The sequence below is a fragment of the Achroia grisella genome, unplaced genomic scaffold (genome assembly GCF_030625045.1).
Source record: "Achroia grisella isolate CSIRO2021 unplaced genomic scaffold, CSIRO_AGI_Agris_v1 utg204, whole genome shotgun sequence".
NCBI lineage: Eukaryota > Metazoa > Arthropoda > Insecta > Lepidoptera > Pyralidae > Achroia > Achroia grisella.
Window position 1 is genome coordinate 461,676 of NW_026712703.1, and position 20,542 is coordinate 482,217.

The window sequence follows — 20,542 nt, forward strand, 5'->3', positions numbered from 1 at the left end:
AATTTTTATGTACTTTTAGTGTGTACAAAAGTCCCTAAATTTTAAAAGAAATAAAATAATATATTTTATCACAGAAACTGATTTTATTTGAGCCGTGAGTCACGTGACATATTATAAATCACTGACATAAATATGGGAATATTTAGCATCATTCACGTCATAATTTTAATTAAGTACTACGTGATGATACGTTTAATTAAATGCCAGTTACATGTGTGAGTAAAGCATTCAACGGGATTATTAATAATCTGTAAGAACTGAAGTTATTGCAGACAAATCTCATTACGATTCTTATATATCGTTATTTGTAATACTGCCTTCTTAATGGAGGATGATGAAGAGAACAAGAGATTTTTATTAATTTAAATTGTATTATAGTGTCCTGTATATAATTAAAATTAGGATTATTGTTCTTCGTAATAGGCAAGGTCTTATTTATTCAATATTATTAGATACTCAATATACATGTCGTAACAACAAAGCTAAAATTCACTATTATTTGTGTTTATTTTGATTTTTCCAAAGAAATGAACAATTTTTTTGTTAATATTTTGAAAAATGTTAGACATTTTTCAAAATATTAACAAAAAAAACTTATTATATTACTGCAATAGCACTAAATGAAACTATAATTTTAATATTTATAATAAATATATTGTCAGGTTTATAATAACAATATATTAAGGCCGGCAACGCAATTCTTAACAAACGCAAAACTTGCAATTCCCCTGGTGTTGCCGGTGCTCATGGGAGGCAGTAATCACTTACTATCAGGTGAACCGCAAGCTCATTAGTATACAATAAAATAACCTATTGTCAATTATTTAATCATAAATTAAACTAAATACATAAGTATGCAATTCCACAGTTTGTTTATATATATATATGTATTTACGTTAGTATGAACATGAAGGCAAATTATTATGATAATAGTTCTTTATATGTACTTACGGTGAAAAATAAAAGGATGTCGGATGATATGACCTGCTACTAAATCTATCGGTTTCATAATTATAGATTAAAGAAAATAGAAAAATGGATAAAGAAAATGAAATTGTAGCTGAAATATAGTAAGTATCCTTCAGTAAAAAAAAACATCATGGAGCATAATGGTTGTTTAATAAATTTAATGTATTCAACGATAGATAGAGGCGCCTCCGGACGTCCGCGTTTGATAGATAGCGCTGAATTGCACTTTTCTCGACGTTCTTTTATTAAATGGTGAAAATGAAATCGTGCTGGATAGTGCAATTGAACGATACAATCAATGAACTTTAGAACGATTACTAAAACTGTATCTTTTATATTATACTAGCTGTCCCATAAAACGTTGTTTTGCCTTAAAATAAAAAAAAAAAAATTTAGGGGTGGACTAACCCTAACATTTAGGGGGATGAAAAATAGATGTTGGCCGATTCTCAGACCTACTCAATACGCTCACAAAATTTCATGAGAATCGGTCAAGCCGTTTCGGAGGAGTATGGGAACGAAAACTGTGACACGAGAATTTTATATATAAGATTATTACATACATAATATTGTCTTTAGAATTACAAAGGCATAAACATCCCTAGAAGAGCGGAATCTCTTAACATAAGTATTTAATTATCCTTACAAATACAGTTATTAAATTTGGCATATATATTGCTTATACAATAAATTTACTTAAATATATATATATATATATATATATATATTCATTCTTAAAATTCATAAAAGAGCAGAATAAGTATGAAAATGTGAATACCGCTAAGAATTTGCGGAGTTAAACCCTTAAGTCGCATTCATAGTACAGTAGCGTGAAAGTTATAAAGTTTAGGAAGTAAGTATGAAATCTTATAAAAAAACTAATAGTGTTGTAGGAAGTAGTTTTACCGTTCTACAAATATATACTTAATAAAAGTAAGGGATAAAAAACTACAGTTCAGTTTATGACAATCATTACTGCTGAAACCTATTCTGATACTAAATAAACAAATTTTAGGGAATTAATTTTGTAACTTATTTATATTTTATATTATATATATTTTACAAGCCCGAAAAACGTTAAAATACTGCACACATAGTATTGTTTCATTCCATACATCACAAAACTATTCCTGAAATTATATTTCAAGTCACGACTGCGTACTAACTATTGAATACCAGCCACAGTTAGCCGCCATTTTATTTCATCCGCTAGGACGTGAACACACGATTTTTACTCTTTGTCGTCTGTAATTGGATTTCGTTTGGAAAGCAGCTCGGTTTTGGGGCTAATTCAGGAGATTTATATGTTGGAGTTCAGAGAGAGATTCAAGCGTATATACCATAAATTATCTCGAGAGAACAATCCGCAAGCCAAAAAGTAAGATCTACTTTTGCAATCAGTTTATTTACTATCTACATTTTCTATGCACCTTATTGTGTGTACGTATTTCTTAATAAATATTAAGAATACATATACAATACTTGATACAACAATATAATTAATATTTAATAAAAACTTAACAAGTGAAGAGGATATATTTTATTATAATTTCGCTTTAAATATATAATACAAAATAATGTAATATACTATAGTCGAATAGAATTTAAATAATTTTATATTCTCTTTAGAAAATGTATCAATATCCTAATATTGTTGTTTTATTATAATTTAATTTCAAATCATAATCAATTTCAAATAAAAATTATGAAAATAAGTGCACCAGTCGCAATGTTGTAATAAAATGGTGTACAGAAAATAAAGAATAAATTTATTAAAATATAATAAAGTCTATTATAAAGGTAGCTTTATTTTTGATTAAAACAATGTAGGTAAATACTTGGTTAAACATTAATTTATATTTTAACCGTTTCACCGAACTGTACCTAATTTACATTAAATTTCAGTGTATTTCGTCGACGTTTAAGTTAATTATAGTTTAGAGAAGATTTGACGCCCAACTTGCCGCATTAAAGTCACATTAAGACCCGTGTATAAACAACCATTTGGCTTCCTCTTTTTAGCAGAGTGAACAAAATTTTCACTTGAATCACGGACTTGTCCCGATAAACGAATATTTATGTAAATGCGGACTGCTCTCTGAGGTCCGTATAAAATGGTCCGCTATTTCACGCGAGTTGTGTGCAATATCTCATTGCTAAGTCGTTTACAATACCCTTGTTATTCATACCTATATGTGACCTAAGTAAAATCAATGTCACTGTTATCTATAACTATATTGTTATGTATAGTGATTCTTTCATTATTTTTACTGAAAGTAAATGTACACTAATACCACATATTAACTAAAACAATTTGTAACATTATTCATGTACCCACTGCATAAACAACTTCTTGTGATCTTGTTTTAAACGTTTAATACAATAAATAGCTTACCTTATATATATAAAAGCAACCAATATCACCAAAATAAAAATAAAGTCTTATATAATATTAAGATAATGGATTCTGACGCGAACTTAACATCCCAGTATTTGGAAATAACAATGTACAAGAGTGTAAAAATACATATATATTCATAATAATCTTAAATTTACGTTTCATGCAGTCCATGAGTAAGTACCTATTTCCATGCGGCTTACTACTGGCGTTCATTCGGATTTGTAAGTTCTCATGCACACACACGTATTCTTACTACATACAACTCACAAGATAACTACAAACATAGCTACAACGCAAAAATAAATATTTTTTTTACTTCATTAGATCATACGTGGTACATTTTTTTTATATATTTTGAGCCCAAATCATAGGAACGTCTTATTCCGTATACAAAAATATATTTTATAGCAAATACCTATTCTGTTCCACGCGTTTCATCTTACTACGATACTACGATTAATGAACGATCGTACTGAAACAATCATGACTATGATTGTTGGCAATACTCTGGATGATTCGTACATATATTAACATGTATTTAGAAAATAAAATATTTAAGTATTTACATTAGTTATATAGTACCCGTAATACAATTGGGACTAGATAGCGCCGTGTGAATTCTCCTGAAGTTCCTATTATTTATTTCAATCTGAGATTTATGAAGCGTCATGATGATCATAAGTAAATTAATATTATTATTTATTACACACATATAGACACACTTTCTCTGAATTTCGAAGTTGCATTCCAAGAATTTCTTATACACACTAACTACAAAATTAGACTTGTATAGTACATAAATATTCCTTTCCTTGAACACCATATTTTGTATGTATAGGATTTCAAAATAAAGACTAATCATGTAGCTGATTAGTCTTTATTTTGAAATCCTATACTCTTATACCTGGTTTAATTCCAAGCTAGAGTTCAAACAAAGTTTACACAAACATCTCTGTCTCACCTATTTCAGCCGCCAAGCAGCTTGATTTGTACAAAGATATGTGACATGATGATGTGATGGTAAAGTGCTATACTACATATATGTAGGCGACTGTTGCCACGTATTATTAGGCTAGGTAGGCCATTAGATTTTTACCAATCATGAATTAGAAATGAAGCCGAAATGAGATATAAATGTCCGATGCAAAAATTTATGCCTTGAATTATGTACTTATTTTTATTTCTAATAGTACTTACAATAATAATCCTATTCTTGTACATGAACTATTTAAATCTGTTATTTCTATGTCTAGCATAGATGAGCAATAAATACACTGAAAATAAAAGTATTTTTTATGTCTATTAACCGTTAAATGTCGTTAAACGAAATATTGATGACAAAGTTAATAACTCGGCTATGTGAAAGTAATAGCTACTATAATAATAAAAATTATAGATTCTTCATTGGATTACACACATTACATTCATATATATTTTGAACGATATTCGTGAAAGTAATAACCGAATTATTAACTTTGTCATCAATATTTCATTTAGCGACATTTTGTTATTACAATGTTCGATACACTCTCGAATCAAGGCAGTAATATATTGTCGCTTCGTCATTGGCAACATATGAAACAGACAGATTGCCGATGGATACTTCCTTTGTCCAAATGGAGAAACCGAAACATAATATGGCAAATCAACAGGATTGTACGTGATCGGAAAATCGATCTGGCTTCGACTGAACCGGCTAGTAATTTCAGGGAATACTGTCACAACCCAGTGTATATATACATGGTCAATTGAATACTTTAAACCACAATATATTCGTAACTAATTGTCAGAGTATATAGCGGAGTATGCATGATTTTTTTAAGAATGATAATGGTGCACCTATCTGCGCTAATCTATCACCTGCTCTAACGGTGGACACTAGTGGAGGATGATAAGATGAGCATGAGATCAGGTCAATTAGCCCATCGTGGCAAATTTACCATTAATTTATCATTATAAATGGTTTCCAGAACTAACTGAACTAAGTGAAGATGAAACTGATATAGTACATTGTTAGCGATGGGTTCACTAGTCCCTATTACTAACAATCCCATCCCCCCAGTATGTACATATGTATTGTATGTAGGCATACATTGCCTTCCAGAGATCTAAGATGTCATACCTCCTTACCCTGTAATCTTTCTACGTTATCTGTGACCAAGCTGTGAAAATACGTTTCGTACGAAACAACTCCTACAAATCAAGCTTCTGTGGCGGTTATTACCGAGACAGAAATACGCAAACAGAGGTCTTTGTACAAAGCCTACCTTAGTGGATAAGCGTTTTCTTAAATCCATATTACATTGTAAAAAGTAAACACAAATTATGTGAAAATAGTCTATTAATTTACCATCTGTACTTTCAATTTCATTGTGTATTATATTCTAATAAAAAAAATGGAACAAGGAACAAACATTCCACTCCACCCCTTGCTTTTATTAAGTCTCTACATACTTATTACGAGTCTAAACATATTTATGAATGTAATATAGAATAGAAATATATACATATATACTTGAATTTCATCTAATTCTTAACAATTAAAGTATAAAATAAAACATTCGTTCTATTTTATCTCTACATAGGCTAGGTATCTGTTTACTCGCTTACTTCTTCAAAACACGTACTTTCTTTTGTTACTGTTTCTACCATAAATTAAACATTTCTTTATGAATATTTCTTAGTATAACGCATATAGATATACAATTACATAATCTTCGTCGCATACTTTAGACCTACACCCGTTCAAAGCAAGATCGAAACCTGAATACAAAGAGTTTTTGTTTGACCTCTGAAATAAAAAATAAATACCCAAGCGAATTCTATAAAAAGTGATACGTAATCAGAACGTGCCTATAAGAAGGTTTAGTGGCAAGGAGCCATTGCTGTACATAAGTACGATATGCGAAAATATTAGCAGTACGTACGCTAACTAGGTCAGACAAACTACTATTAATATATAACTTCATACAATCCACCATTTTGTTTAGTTATAAAAACCAAGACCGAGTGTATGTTGAATTTTGTATAGATATGTTTACATAATAAATATGAATTAAAATGAAATCTATCAAAGAAATTAATTGTATTTTAATTTATTTATTGTGCATCATATTGATGAATATATACCAATAAAAACCGATAAATATGATATTAGTTATTGTTATGTATGTATTGTGTATGTATGTGTTATGTATCCTTTTCTAAAATACCATAGTGTAATAATTTGTAACATTCACTCGTAACATTCCAAATTCAAATTTTGGCGCCAACCAATGTCGGCTGTGTGAACGCGTGAACCTTGTTAGTAAATAATTATGGCTGCCACTAGTAAGTAAGTACTTATTATCCTTTATACTTTAAGTAAAAAATATTATTAGACTACAATATTGACAAGAATGTATATATCACAAGTACATTTTAATTGTAAATCGAAATGCTGGTAGTATGTTGATTAGGAGTTAAAGAGAAAGGGTACACTCAAGTACTCAGACAATTTGTAAGGTAAATTAATTAAATATGCGATTATAGCCTATAGTGTTCCGGAACAGAATTGTGTGTAATAGAATAAATATCATAAAATTCCTATCGTAAGATTAAACAGCAGAGATATCCTGTTTGGGGTCATACTCTGCTAAATATGTTTTTATATGTATATATGTATATGGAAAGCCAACAACGTGATGGCCCCCTTGATAGTAAGTAGAAACCGTTGCCTTTAAGCCGTCGCCTACGGACATCACTTTATATGTGACAGCCATGATAACAGAGGACTAAGATATAATGCCTCTAATCAAGTATTTATTGTTATCTATATATATCATATGACTTGTTTTTCCTAATAAAGTCAAGAAACTCTTAACTCTAACATAGGGCGTTCTAAGCTCTGAAAGTAACGTAGAGCCGGTCTCAGTTGTTATCATTAAACCAAGTTATAGAGGTTTTATAGCAGCTTAAAAGTTATGATTGTGTAATTTGTCATTTACAGTCTGCCTATTCATATTGAGGACGCTACGTAAATCGAGACTCTCACGATAAGATATATTGTCTCTGATTTATTGAAATTAGTGTAAAATGTATTATGAATAGGCATACATTATCAGCGAATTCATATTTTTTATTTGAACTAAAAGTATGCCTACCTGTCTATCCCCGTTTTTACAATAACCCTTTATACAAAATATCATTAAAATTTTAAAAATCATAAAATTTTGCATATAAAGGTAACAAATAGATGGACTAACATTTCCGCATTTATGAAATGGATTATAGCATACGTTTTTTAGGTAATTACCCCAAAACTGTAGACTATTTGTCATTTTATAATCTCTTACTATCTTCAAATCATTAGAGAATTACAAAATATTTGCTAGAATAATAAAAAAACTATTACAATGTTATTTTTATATAACAGGTGTATTTAAGATTGGAAACTACAGATTACTATTTATTGTTTATTTTAAAGTATTGGAATGCAGTTCATAAGAACTTTAATATTTATAAATGTAATCACTGTATCGAATTGACACATTAAGTACAATATTAAGAAAAGGAAAGTGGAAATAAGTTTTTTTCCACAATCATATATAAGTAACCTTGTAGAGATTTATTACCCCATAAGGAAAGATGTATGTTCTCGCTGCCAGCACAGAAAAACAATAGATTATTTCCAAAATAAGTATCACGTATAAATATAATAATTTTCCCAATTTGCAAATGCTAATGAGTTTCATTGTGCATCGTTAATCATACTATAAACTTTACCTGTGCTGAAATAAAGGTTCTTTTTTCCTTCATCAACGTAATATTTCGTAAGAAAAATGCTCTTAATTTTATTATATTTTACAAGTATACCATCTCCGATGGTTATTACTCATTCTAATACGCAAATTAATCGATTTAATGCCTAAAGCTTCTCGTTAGTTATGGCCGCTTCAGCGCTAATCCCACTCGTCAGTTTGTCTGCCTCAGTAATAGATACTTACTTTTATTAACTTTTATTGCGGCCAAGTGAATACTGCATATTCAATAATGGATTTCTAATTTAATTATAAAGTATATATTAAATATAATTTCTTTATATTTACCGTATTCAAATGAGTATTTTTTTAATAATAGGCAATTATCTCTTCCGAACCATTATATCCATCTGTTATAAGTTTCAATGTTTTACTTTGACTATTATGACTATTTTAATAAATATGTATTTATTGTAAAATTTCAACAAAAAATCTATTTCTCCGTAAATAACAAAAAAATTCTTAGCGCCTCGGGAATAAAATCAATTAATTACAAAGATATCGAAACCTATCTATGTATCAATATCTTATCTATGTATATTACATGTAAAAAGGGTAATAAGAACCGCCAAATAGAACTAAATTATCTTTTCTAGCCAACCCTCTATTACGAATGCTTAGTACGACAACACCAACCGTCAAAACTATCTAAAATATTCATGTTACATTTCTAAATCTGTTTAGAATACAAATATTCGGTACCCCGACCCAGAAATAAACTATTCGCCTAGAACCAAGATACTTGTACCGGACAACTTTTGGGTAACATTAAAACTATTTCAAAGTTCACGTCACTCCGCACTTGTAAGGCCAAATTAACCGAGTATTAACCTGGCAAGTTGACAGTCAGTGACAGCCTGTACTTGAAGTTTCCGTTTGTACATTTTCACAACATATAATGCTTTGTTATGTATTATGCAAATTAATATTTTATCCTAACTAACTTTGAATCAGTAACGAGAATGTTTGGGAAGTTTATATTTAGGACGTAGCCACATGATAGATATTTCAATATAGTTTACTGAAATAGTTTAGTTATTAAACTACATACACGAAATAACTTAAATGTTGAGCTAAAAGTTATGCATTTTTCTTATGATCTTTTTAACATACAAGTAATTTAATTGATAAGCATCGATGGCCTTTTGAGGTACATACTCGTAAGTCGCAAATAGACCTGCAACGTCGACTACGCTGTTGGGGATCGGGCTTCATTTCACAATATAAAAAAACAGTTATTCAGGTTATTAAAAGCATATATTTTCATATTATAAGCAAATTTATTTTAATAGTTTACATCGAGAATTAACATTTTTATTTAAGTAATCTTATAATCCTAAGGACATCACTCCTTCCAATCGTTGCTGCTTATTATAATAGTCATGTCCAAAAATAAAAAATTGTATCTCGAATTCATTTACAAATATTTACACCGAATTTTAATTTAAATTACTTCCACTGATTGTTCAGAATCGTATGAAAATTAAAGTCCTGCTTTTAGTAGCCTAATGGCTAGTCTCCGATACAAAACATTAAAGTACGAAATTGGCTATACGGAATCTAACACAGTTCGATGCATTTTTAGAAAAATGAGAATCAATTAGAACATGATCTCGATCATGTTCTTTGTCTGTGCGTTTAGATAGATCACAAACAATATAATAACAAATTTTCTAATAAGGTTCAGTGCAGACTGCCGCATGCCGGCTGAGATCAATAAGACTCATAATAAATCATCTCGACAGGTATTACTCGCACCTCGAGCGTTCGTAATTACTCCAGTTACATTTAAATAAACAGCAATAGATCTTTATGCCTAAATACCAACTCATTTATATGTTTATCGTCTCCTTTATTACGCACATCATTTCACAAAGAAAATATAATAAAGTGTAATACGATCTGTAAAGTTTTCTTATATATCATTTTACTCTAAATCTGATGAAATGAAAGGCTCTTTTAAAAATGTTTATTTTGTAGGTACATAACCATTATGATCACTTTGAATGACCAATCACTAAATCGTTTCGCTAAGATAATCTTGCGGTTTCGGACGATCACAAGTTCGATACTCGCTTATTACAAACATTTTTTTCACAAATAAAATCTATTAGATTCCAGATGTCCATAACAAAATGATTACGTCATGTAATAGACATTGCATGTTGGTGGTTGCTTGTTCACTTTACGAGCGTTCCGCCCAAACATTTTATTCTATTGGTAAAATAATATTTATACAAAATAAGCTTTACTTAATTTGTGACTAGATAGCGCGGTATTATTTATCCTATTTTTTGTGTTTTCATACAAAATAGGTATAAAAGTCCAGTGTATGTTCTGTATGTATAATTATATACTGAATATAGGCCTGGAAAAGGAACGGATGAAAGATGTGGCAGAGATTCGATGCTGAGATGGATGTGTGGGGTGACTAAGAATGACAGAGTAAAAAATGAGTATACACGAAGAAGTTTGAAAGTTCCCCCAGTGTTAGAGAAATTATGAGGTAAAATACTATCTTGGAATGGATGTGGCATGCGGTGGGAGTAAATACTATGATATAAAGGAAGTTTTTAATTTACGGATATAAAAAGAGAGAACGACCGAAGGTGATGAACGAACAGATGGCTGAACTGTTTGAATTGTGATATTCGTAACAGGACTGTAAATTCATATATGACGATTGATAGGTACTAATGGAAGAAAGTGACATACTGCGCCGACCTCAAATAATGGAATATGAGTGTATATACGGAATGGCAAGACAATGATCATGATATATATAGAACCAACCGCTATTGTTCTCTAACAATGGCGAATTTCTTATGTGCTCTATGGAAATGCATTATTTTATTACAATCTTCCGGCCAACTTCAAATAAAACCACTGGCTACCAATGGCATTGTTACCACATTGCAACCAAATTATATCATGAGACAGATACGTATGCGAAATTGCAGTTCATTTGAATGTCGTCAGTGCTTGAAAACTGAATTTTGAAAATCCGGTAAACAGCGCAACCACATTGATATGCATGAAACAAGTTTGAAATAAGACTTTGGAAGAAAATGAATACTCATGGCTACCATAAGTAGTTGAGAGTTTTATTTGTTTTAGTTTTATGTTGTTCTATATCTTTTCTTTGTCAACGTACTTGGTGGGTTGTCTAGGTTGAGTGACTTTTTAATCCTTAATACTAAATCATAAAATATATAGATAGTTTTCGATATCTTCGAGAAAAGTTAGCTTATACAAACAAGCGCTTTCAGGAAGATGTAATATGAAAGGAAAGCCTTTCGGCAAATCCTTCGGCAAGTGGTGTCTGATGTCGATCGACCAAAAATCAATTTTTGAACCTTGAACACTCAATTTCAATTTTCCTTAAGAAGAACATCGCTCTTTAGAGAGTTTCATAAAATGTGCCTTTATTTTGATTGGAGTCATTTAAACCATAGAAGTATTGAAATCTATAGAATTTAAATATGATACTATAATAATAAATAATTAAATTCATGTATTTGTATAGCTATGTATTTTTATATATTTATGTATACTATTCATTCTTTTTTTGCCTATTTTATTTTTTTGTATAAATTGCAGTTAGTATTTTTATTTTTTGCACTACATGATGAATGACTGAAAGACATTTCTTCCAGAGCTAAGTCTAAGTTCTTCAATATTTAAATTTGCTACAAATCTCAATCGTTATAACAAAACAAAATAGTCTAGTGCACTAATAACATAAATCAGTATATAAATTGTTAGTACATTTTCGTGAAACTCATACGAAGTATGTAATACCTACTAACTAAGAGAGCGTCCCAACTTCGCGTGAAATGAACCGCAGCCATTTATTGTATCGTTTCGAAGCGAGAAACAAAATTCAAGGCATTGTCGAATGGTTCACATTCTTCATGGAGCTAATTTTGCGACTGCTGTAAACACCAGTTTCTCCGTCATTTGTTTGCATAAGTACACAACATAAAGAATGAAATAGAGACTCCATTCGATCTCCATATAGAACTCCATATACACTCAAATACATCTACGATCAAATCGTCATGCATCAGTGCAATTAATCTTCCACTTGATGTGTTTTAGAGCTCTTTTATATGCGATTTCAATATTATAAACATTTTCAAATCAATTAGTAGTTTTGTTTATATTTTTTGTGATGTACTAATTGTTGTCTTTATTTTGCAACAAAGGTTTACTAACCTTATTCATTTTATTATAATAGAAATGATTATTTCTGTGAAGTAAAATATACTTGAAAATTCTAAAACATCTACTTAATACATATTAAGTAGATGTTTTAGAATTTTCAATTTTCATTTTTATTTTTTTACACTTAATTAGCATAAAATGTAAAAAAAAATAACCTATTACATACTCCGTTATCATAATGTTTATTTAAAAATTATCATATTCGCATCTCGCATTTTAATCCCAACATAACAAATATACATTTTCTTACTTAACTCAACTGTATTGTTCATTACTTAAGTTTATATTATTTCATTACTCTTACCGAATTTCTGAATGGTTCCACTTGAAAACAGTTAACGTGAATCCATTAGTGCACTTCAGACTGAAAAGCCAATTGGAGTCAAGTTACTGAATTTATTATACGAACTGTACTACTATAAATTTGGTAACTTATTCAGTTGTTGAAGTATCAACTATTTAAATGATCGGTCTATACAAATTATTTTGTAATAAATATACAGAAAGTGAAAGCCTGTTTTGTGTATAATGAATGAATTGTTTTTAATACATATAATATTATAAAAATGCTAAATAATTAGATTTTATACCACTTTGATATGAATATTAATAAAGTTTCATTACACTAAGTGGTTGATAATATCCAAGTACCAAGTCTATAAACGCCGTAAGCTTTTATTTCATGAAAGCGATTTCATTTGCAATTTACATTGACTTAATTTCAATACCTACGTGTATTTTTTTGTATAACCAGAACGGCGAATAAACTGATTACTGAAGCCAATATGATGAAAACTGGTATTACAAAATAATTAATTTGTATACATAACTGCCCAGATTTTGTGTTCTACTTCAGACGTCCACAAAAAAGTTCATCCAAGTATTTTTATCGACTCTTATATTCCCGTATGTCTGAACAGGATTACCAAACTATATAAATTATATTATTTTATTTATTTATTTGCTTCAAGCGACTTAATACTATTTATATAATCATATTCGGCCATTATAGAGAGCGAAATTTGCTATTTAGTTTTTTTATTAATTAATATACATCTACACACCTTAAATTGTACATTGACATAAGATTAATTACTATTTATATAGAATAACTATTAATTGTGATGATTACCTACTAAATATTGTTCTCAGCGCACATTAGGAGATAACGTATTGTAAAATGTTTTTTTTTTCTACACAAAAACATGTTCAAAATTAAATATAATTTGAGCTTGAAACTTTAAAAGTTATTACTGTATACAAAATACTACGTCTTATTTCTGTCTCTATAAATATGGAAGAAATCACTTTCTACAATTATAGAGTAATAAAATATACAATGTTTCTGTTTAAAATGCAAGTTACAGTACTTCAGCATACATTTGTTAAAGTTATTTTCTTAATGGACGCCACTGGGCATTCAGACGAAGTAAACTTTTATACATCTTTGCGACTACAAATATATACTAAAAATATTTTAGCCAAGAGAAAATTTAAAATATCTGAATTTTAAGAAAGTCTTAACTTTATTATTTTACCATCTACCCGCTGTTTTTCAGGACATCATGTTGTAACACTGCCGAAATATGGGCAATTCAATAATAACAAAACATATAGTTAGTTCAATGTAGCTTTTTAATTTGGGAAAATATTAATTAAACAGTGTGAAATAATACAAAAATTGTACAGAGTATAGTCATAAATCTTATGTAGTAGATACTTAAATATATATGAGATATATTAACGTAATGCGGTAGTTACTAAACGCTTCTCAAAAATTAAGTAATGTACTGACGTGAAATATTTGTGCCCATCAAAGCAGATTAGTTATACTTAATACTTTGTATTTCTGAAAAGAAACTCTTCAGAAGTTATTGTTGGTTATTAGTCATAACTGCAATAAGCGTCAAAATGATTTATTTCTTTCTTACTTATTGGAACAAAGAATGCTTCTTTCCGTTAAGATTTTCTCTTCTTAAAATCTTTGTAGGTTTTATGCAAATTTATATAATTATTTAACAACAACAACTTTAACCATCAGTCAAAATGTTTGCTACGACATGTTACCTATAGTTATAGTATATACCAGCTGTTCCCGCGCCTTCGTCCGCGTGGAATTTAACTTTATTTTTCTAAAATAAAAGTTGCATAAGTTACTTTTTATTACATCACCTACCTGCCAAAAAAAGTCCCGTTAAAATCTGTCCAGCCATTTCAGAGATTATCCGCAACAAACAGACAGACAAAAATTGTAAAAAAAACGTTATTTTGGTGTAGTATGTGCCGTATTTATATGTATAAATATGCATGTAGTAAAAAACGATTATTTCAATATTACAAACAGACACTCCAATTTTATTTGTATATTAGATAATATAGATTATCTCTCAGTTACCTTTGTAGAACATATACTTATTGTGTTATGAATATAGGCATAAACCCGTTCCTTTTTTTAATTTAAATTGTACTACAATCAATTATATTTTATAAAAATTAAAATATATCGTATAAACGTTCTAGTCAAGGCATAACTACTAACGTACAAAATATTTATTTTTCAGCGTCTGCTACGGAACCCGACGACACAGAACCACGGCTGCAAGTAATGGCAAGATCCACGGTATTCAACGCCGGGGAAACAAAAGCTATTTTTTGTAAAGCAATAAACATAGACGGGGTATGTACATTTTATATTTTAGTTTCTGTTTACTTTATCTGTGTAATAATACTACATATAAAACACTTTTATTTATACTTCTATCAGCAATATGACATAAATAAATTAAAATGAAAAGAAATCAAAATAATACACTTATACAGATCTTTTATTTGCATATTTTGACAACTGATATGTACAAACCAAGTACTTAAATTGTTAGACATATTTTAATCTGTAATTTTTTTTTATTTATTAATATTGTTTACTATTTTAATATTTATGTTTTCCTCAATTTATATAACATATATGTTAAAAGTGTGCTTAAAAGTAATAAAGTTTCTCAAAGATTATTTAAATAATGACGCTGTTCGAATTATTAATAATTTATTAAGTCTTCTTATTCTATGTATTTATTACTTTTCAGCCCATAGAATGGCGAAATCCATCGGGTGGGGTAGTTAAGGAACGTTCAGTGAAGAATAACAGAGTCTACGTAGAAAGAAAGAAGGAGAGTTCTGGAATTTTGATTCCACTCATCATCCACGAAATTAAGATTTCCGATAGCGGCAGTTGGACCTGTAAAGCTGGGGATCTTAATGAGACTATTGATATACTCGTAGGAGGTATGTATCACAATTGTGACAATATGTTATACCGAGATACGGGATGACATCTTAGTCCTCTTGAATAGCAACATGAGTGGTATTACGGGTATTACATGTGATAAAATATGATTCATTTGTTGGACTGTATTAGGATAGGTCTTGGCGTTTGGAAAGGAATTTTTAATAAAGTGGTTTATTTGCACGGCGTGTTTGAGAAGAGCACTTTTTATACTAAAAAAAGGAATGAATTGACTAATAATACAGCGTCACCAACAATACAAAAGTGTTACCAACAATTATTCTCCAATTTACCTAATATTATATTATATACATAATGTGTTTAACAAGATAATAGTGTGATGTCCATAATGCTGTTTATATTTGTAGACGACGGTTGCAGCTTATCACTACTTGATAAAAAGATTTATACATAATCCTAATACTACACTTGTCTCATTACAACACGATGTCTGTGTTATTGATCATATAAGTAGGCACTGTCCTTCATATGAGCCGTCAGCTTCGTTGTCAGTTATATAAAAAGATATTTCTGTTGATGGATGTTGTTTAGTATAATTAGTACCTACTCCCTCATCTCAGTGCTCTAAAAGCTCTTCAGAAAACCAGAACACAGTTTTTTTTTGCCTGCTAATGCAACAGTAATGTAGTAACCGGATTACATAATTATTAAAAATGTATATGTAGTCTCCCAAAGTGTATTTTTCATTTTCAGTATAACTATTATATATAGTTATACTGAAAATGAAATGAATTAAATACATTCTTTCCCTTTATCACTGTAAGATTTTTATTATTACAATTCTAACAAAATCTTTTCAACAATGTTGTTCAAATAAATTATCTAATAACGAAAAATAATATTTATATTCCATATTTCATCTAATAGCGGCAATTATATTTAAAGGGATCTGCTCAAACTAATCAGAAAATATCTTATTACTCAAGTTTTTTGAAGACCAATGATTTATTAATAAAGTTCATTTTTATTGATTTCCAGTTAAAGTAAACATAACTAATAGAAATGAGACCAGAGAAGGGGATGAGGGTAAATCAACGAAGTTAGATTGCGAAGCAGAAGGTCATCCGGCGCCAATTGTTCAGTGGTACAGAGACAGCAAGCCTATTGACGGTAATGTTTACGTTATAACATTTATCCGATTAGATTATTTCTATTCACTTCTTAAATAAGTAGTTGTCTATAGTTGACATAGTCATATGTAAAGAAGATATTATTAATTTATTTTAAAGACATTTAATTCCATGCCCCCTAGCATTGTGATGTACATATCAATAAACTTTTTGAAAAAGAAAACGTTATTTGGATCTAAAATAAAAGATATTTAATGAATTTATTGATTAACCGATATGTTTAAAATTGTAAAGAAAGAATATGATAATAATACTAACGGACAAAGGATAAAAATAATAAAACCATCACGACTGTTATTCCAAATGCGGTAGTCAGAGGCATAGTCAAGTGTAAATGTTGTGGTGAACATAAAATGTAAATATTGCAGGGTATATTTGAAACCGAAGCGGTGGCGAACCTACCGCAGTCTCTCGGATTACTTTTTAGTTTAATTAAACATAATACTTATGGTAAATTACTTGTTTAATGATTTTTATTTCATTTCAGTGTTTGAGACAAACAAATATATAATGAAGAAAGTAAGACCTCATAATTATCAATTGGAAATAAAAAATCTGAGCCATTTGGACGTCGGAGAATATGTGTGTAAAGTAACTCAAAAGGCACTCTCCCATTACACCGATAAGACAGTATATCTTTCCGTAAGACGTAAGTATAAAATATTAATTATAATTTATATTATTATAAAAACAGAGGCCAAATTAACGAAGGAAAATAAATTTCTTATTACCGATATTCGGTTTTTCTTTAAGTTATACATTTAGAAAATACTTTTAGTGCTGTACTGTGCTATTTATTTAAATAATTATTTATAAACATGACTAACAGCAAAAATTGGTTTGCATGCGAAAAAAAAGTAAGGTTTTTAGGCGTTTTCTTACTGAAACTCCAAAGAATAAAAAAATGTTAATATGATCTCGACTTCCCGAATTTAAACATAGCGACACATTTACTTATATTTTTTGTCAAATACGTGCAACTTTCTATTGTATACCCGTCGTACTCGAAATGATTTATTAATTAGTTTATTTCTTTTAATATAAACCAATTGAAATTATCAAACAGATAAGTGAAGCTTACCAAAATACATTTGTAAAAATCGTACTAAAATCGGTTTTGAAATTAAAGCGCGCATGTGCTTCACATACAAACAGAACAAAGTTCTAACAATCATTGTTTTTATACTATTACATTAATACATTCCCTCTGATTATATTTTTTTCTGATACATCTTTTATGTACAGTCAGCTACATTTTCATAGTTACATTTTCTTTTTTATCTTTTCATACATAATCTATATGTGTGTACATATAGATATCTGGAAATTGTCCAACACTTAACTCAAAGGTTCTAATCACCGTTACTACGATTTGTTGTCCATTGAATAGCAGAAGCCTTTGTATATACAAGTACTACTATATGGACGGATGTAAGCTACCTGTATCAACCTGGCTTCTTGTAACAAGAGATCATCTCCATTGAGTTAAGCCCCGTATAAGGCTTCTGCTACTGGAGGATAAGCTCCACGAAGTCGTCAATGTACCTAGTACATTCTACTAGAATACATCGCTTTATTTCCAAAGCTTTTTGTGTATATATCTATTACTATCGATATCAATGCTAATGACGCCCTCGGTGATCTAGCGCTTTGGCACACCGCTTTTCTTCTAATGGTCGCGGGTTCAAATCCTCGCACGGTAGAAACATTTGTATTCATGATTGTTTGTAGTGGAATGGGTATTTTCTATGTTATTATGCATGTATTTACAGAAAAATATATCTATGTGTTACTATCCATTGTCTAGTACCCATAATAAAAGCTCCGCGTAGCTTGGGACTAGATGGCACTATGTCGTGAGTTATTATTATTATAAATGTAAAAATATGACTGCATAACGAATCATAATGAAATTCGATATGAGAATATCTCTTCTCAATAGGTAGTTTTGCGAGGATGAGTATAGGTCTTTTTATCTTTTATCTCAAGAAATATCCATAAATAGAAATAGTAATTTCGTCACTTCACATACATATAGATCTTTATTTTGGTACTACATTCATTCCTTATAAAGGCTTCTAAAGGTAATAAAACACGAAACAGAATAAGTGGGTGTATTAAAATAGGGCACACATTTATTCATATAATAATAATTACTATATGCGTATGAAAAAAATTTACTAGGGATACAAAATTCCATCATTATGATAATAAACATATAATAAAAAGGCACTGTAGAAATTTATTTATTTATTAACACTTTATTTAAATTAAATAAAGAACAAACATAATAAGTAATAAACAAAAGGCGGTCTTATTTTTTCCAGACAACCTTTGGGTAGAGGAGAGAAGATTTATTAGATATATACTAGAGAAATATAAAAATATTAATATAATAATATATATAATATATATAATATAATATAGTAATAATTTACATATACTACTTACATACATATATACATATATATATATAATACAATTTATATACATACATACACACAAATATTATATACAAATACAAAACACACAGGAGTGTTTATTTTGTATTTGTATATAAGTAAATTATTGAATAAGAGTAATATACAGTCAATTTGAATGAGCTAACTGGATGAAGACTGACAGATCAAGAAAAGTTTAGTTCAAAATAGAGTTTTTGAAAACGGACAGTGATGGTGCGCTACGAATAGAGAATGGAAGTGAGTTCCACAAACGAATAGCTAGTACAGAAAAGGATTTTATAGAATGAGGATGTATGGATAGGGGTTTTTAAACTGATTGGATTAACTTGCCTCACCGAGAAATAAGAATCTTTCTTTAAGGAGAGAGTAGTGGGTTTAAAAAGAATCTTATGCCAATTTGCGAACGAATAGGAAGCCACTTGAGCTGTGAACGATAATGAGAAATGTGGTCATATTTACGAAGTCCAAATATGAACCTGATATATATTTTGGAGATAGTTTGTTTAATTGGTCTTCGGTGAGGTCTAGATAGCATATGTCAGCGTAATCAGGACAGGAAGGATATATAAATTTTGGTATCAATGCTGCAGCAGCAAAAAATTTATTTATGAAGATATTTAAATTAATTGATATATAACTTAACATTATTTTTTAACTGTAATTTATTATTTATATATCGTTTATAATAGAATAATAATATTTTATGTGATAATGTTCACCAAAATACTAACATAATTGAAATATGTATTTTATTACCAACTACATGAAGTCATATATAGTCTTTGAATAGAATTCAAATCTATTCTATTTAAAATATAGCATTTAGCAACCAACGGAAGTATTCTCAAGTCCCTCCACAGCTTAACAACATTCAGTTCTATTGGATTAACTTGTCCGAATTGAGAGAGGCGATTTAAACAATCTTTTGTTTGTACAGCCTTTATTCACTTGACTTTGTATGACCACATCAACACAACCAAGTATAAATATAGTGTGAGGACTTTATATGTGACATACATCATTTACTTGGAATATAAATAATGCTTAAAGTATCTCAAAATAAATATTAATTAAACTTACAAAATAAATTATGCAATGTTGGTTCATCTTTTCGTTTCGCAATAAAAAATCAATTCAAAATCAAATTATTGTGGAATATTTACAGATAATAAAAATCTTAAATAACATGTTTACTGTATTCTTAACTAATTCTAATATTGATTATTGGTTTGATATGGATGTTTCCTTCA

The 20,542-nt window shown here is 29.4% G+C and overlaps 1 protein-coding gene across 1 annotated transcript in view; it reads left to right on the top strand.

The window, feature by feature from the left end:
* Positions 1–20,542, top strand: part of LOC131841937 (neural cell adhesion molecule 1-like) — a 117,169-nt gene that overhangs the window by 90,491 nt on the left and 6,136 nt on the right. The window contains exons 2-5 of the mRNA XM_059190336.1: positions 14,958–15,073; positions 15,480–15,678; positions 16,679–16,810; positions 17,318–17,479. Of these exons, the coding sequence (XP_059046319.1) occupies positions 14,958–15,073; positions 15,480–15,678; positions 16,679–16,810; positions 17,318–17,479 (609 nt within the window). The remainder of the gene's footprint in view (positions 1–14,957; positions 15,074–15,479; positions 15,679–16,678; positions 16,811–17,317; positions 17,480–20,542) is intronic.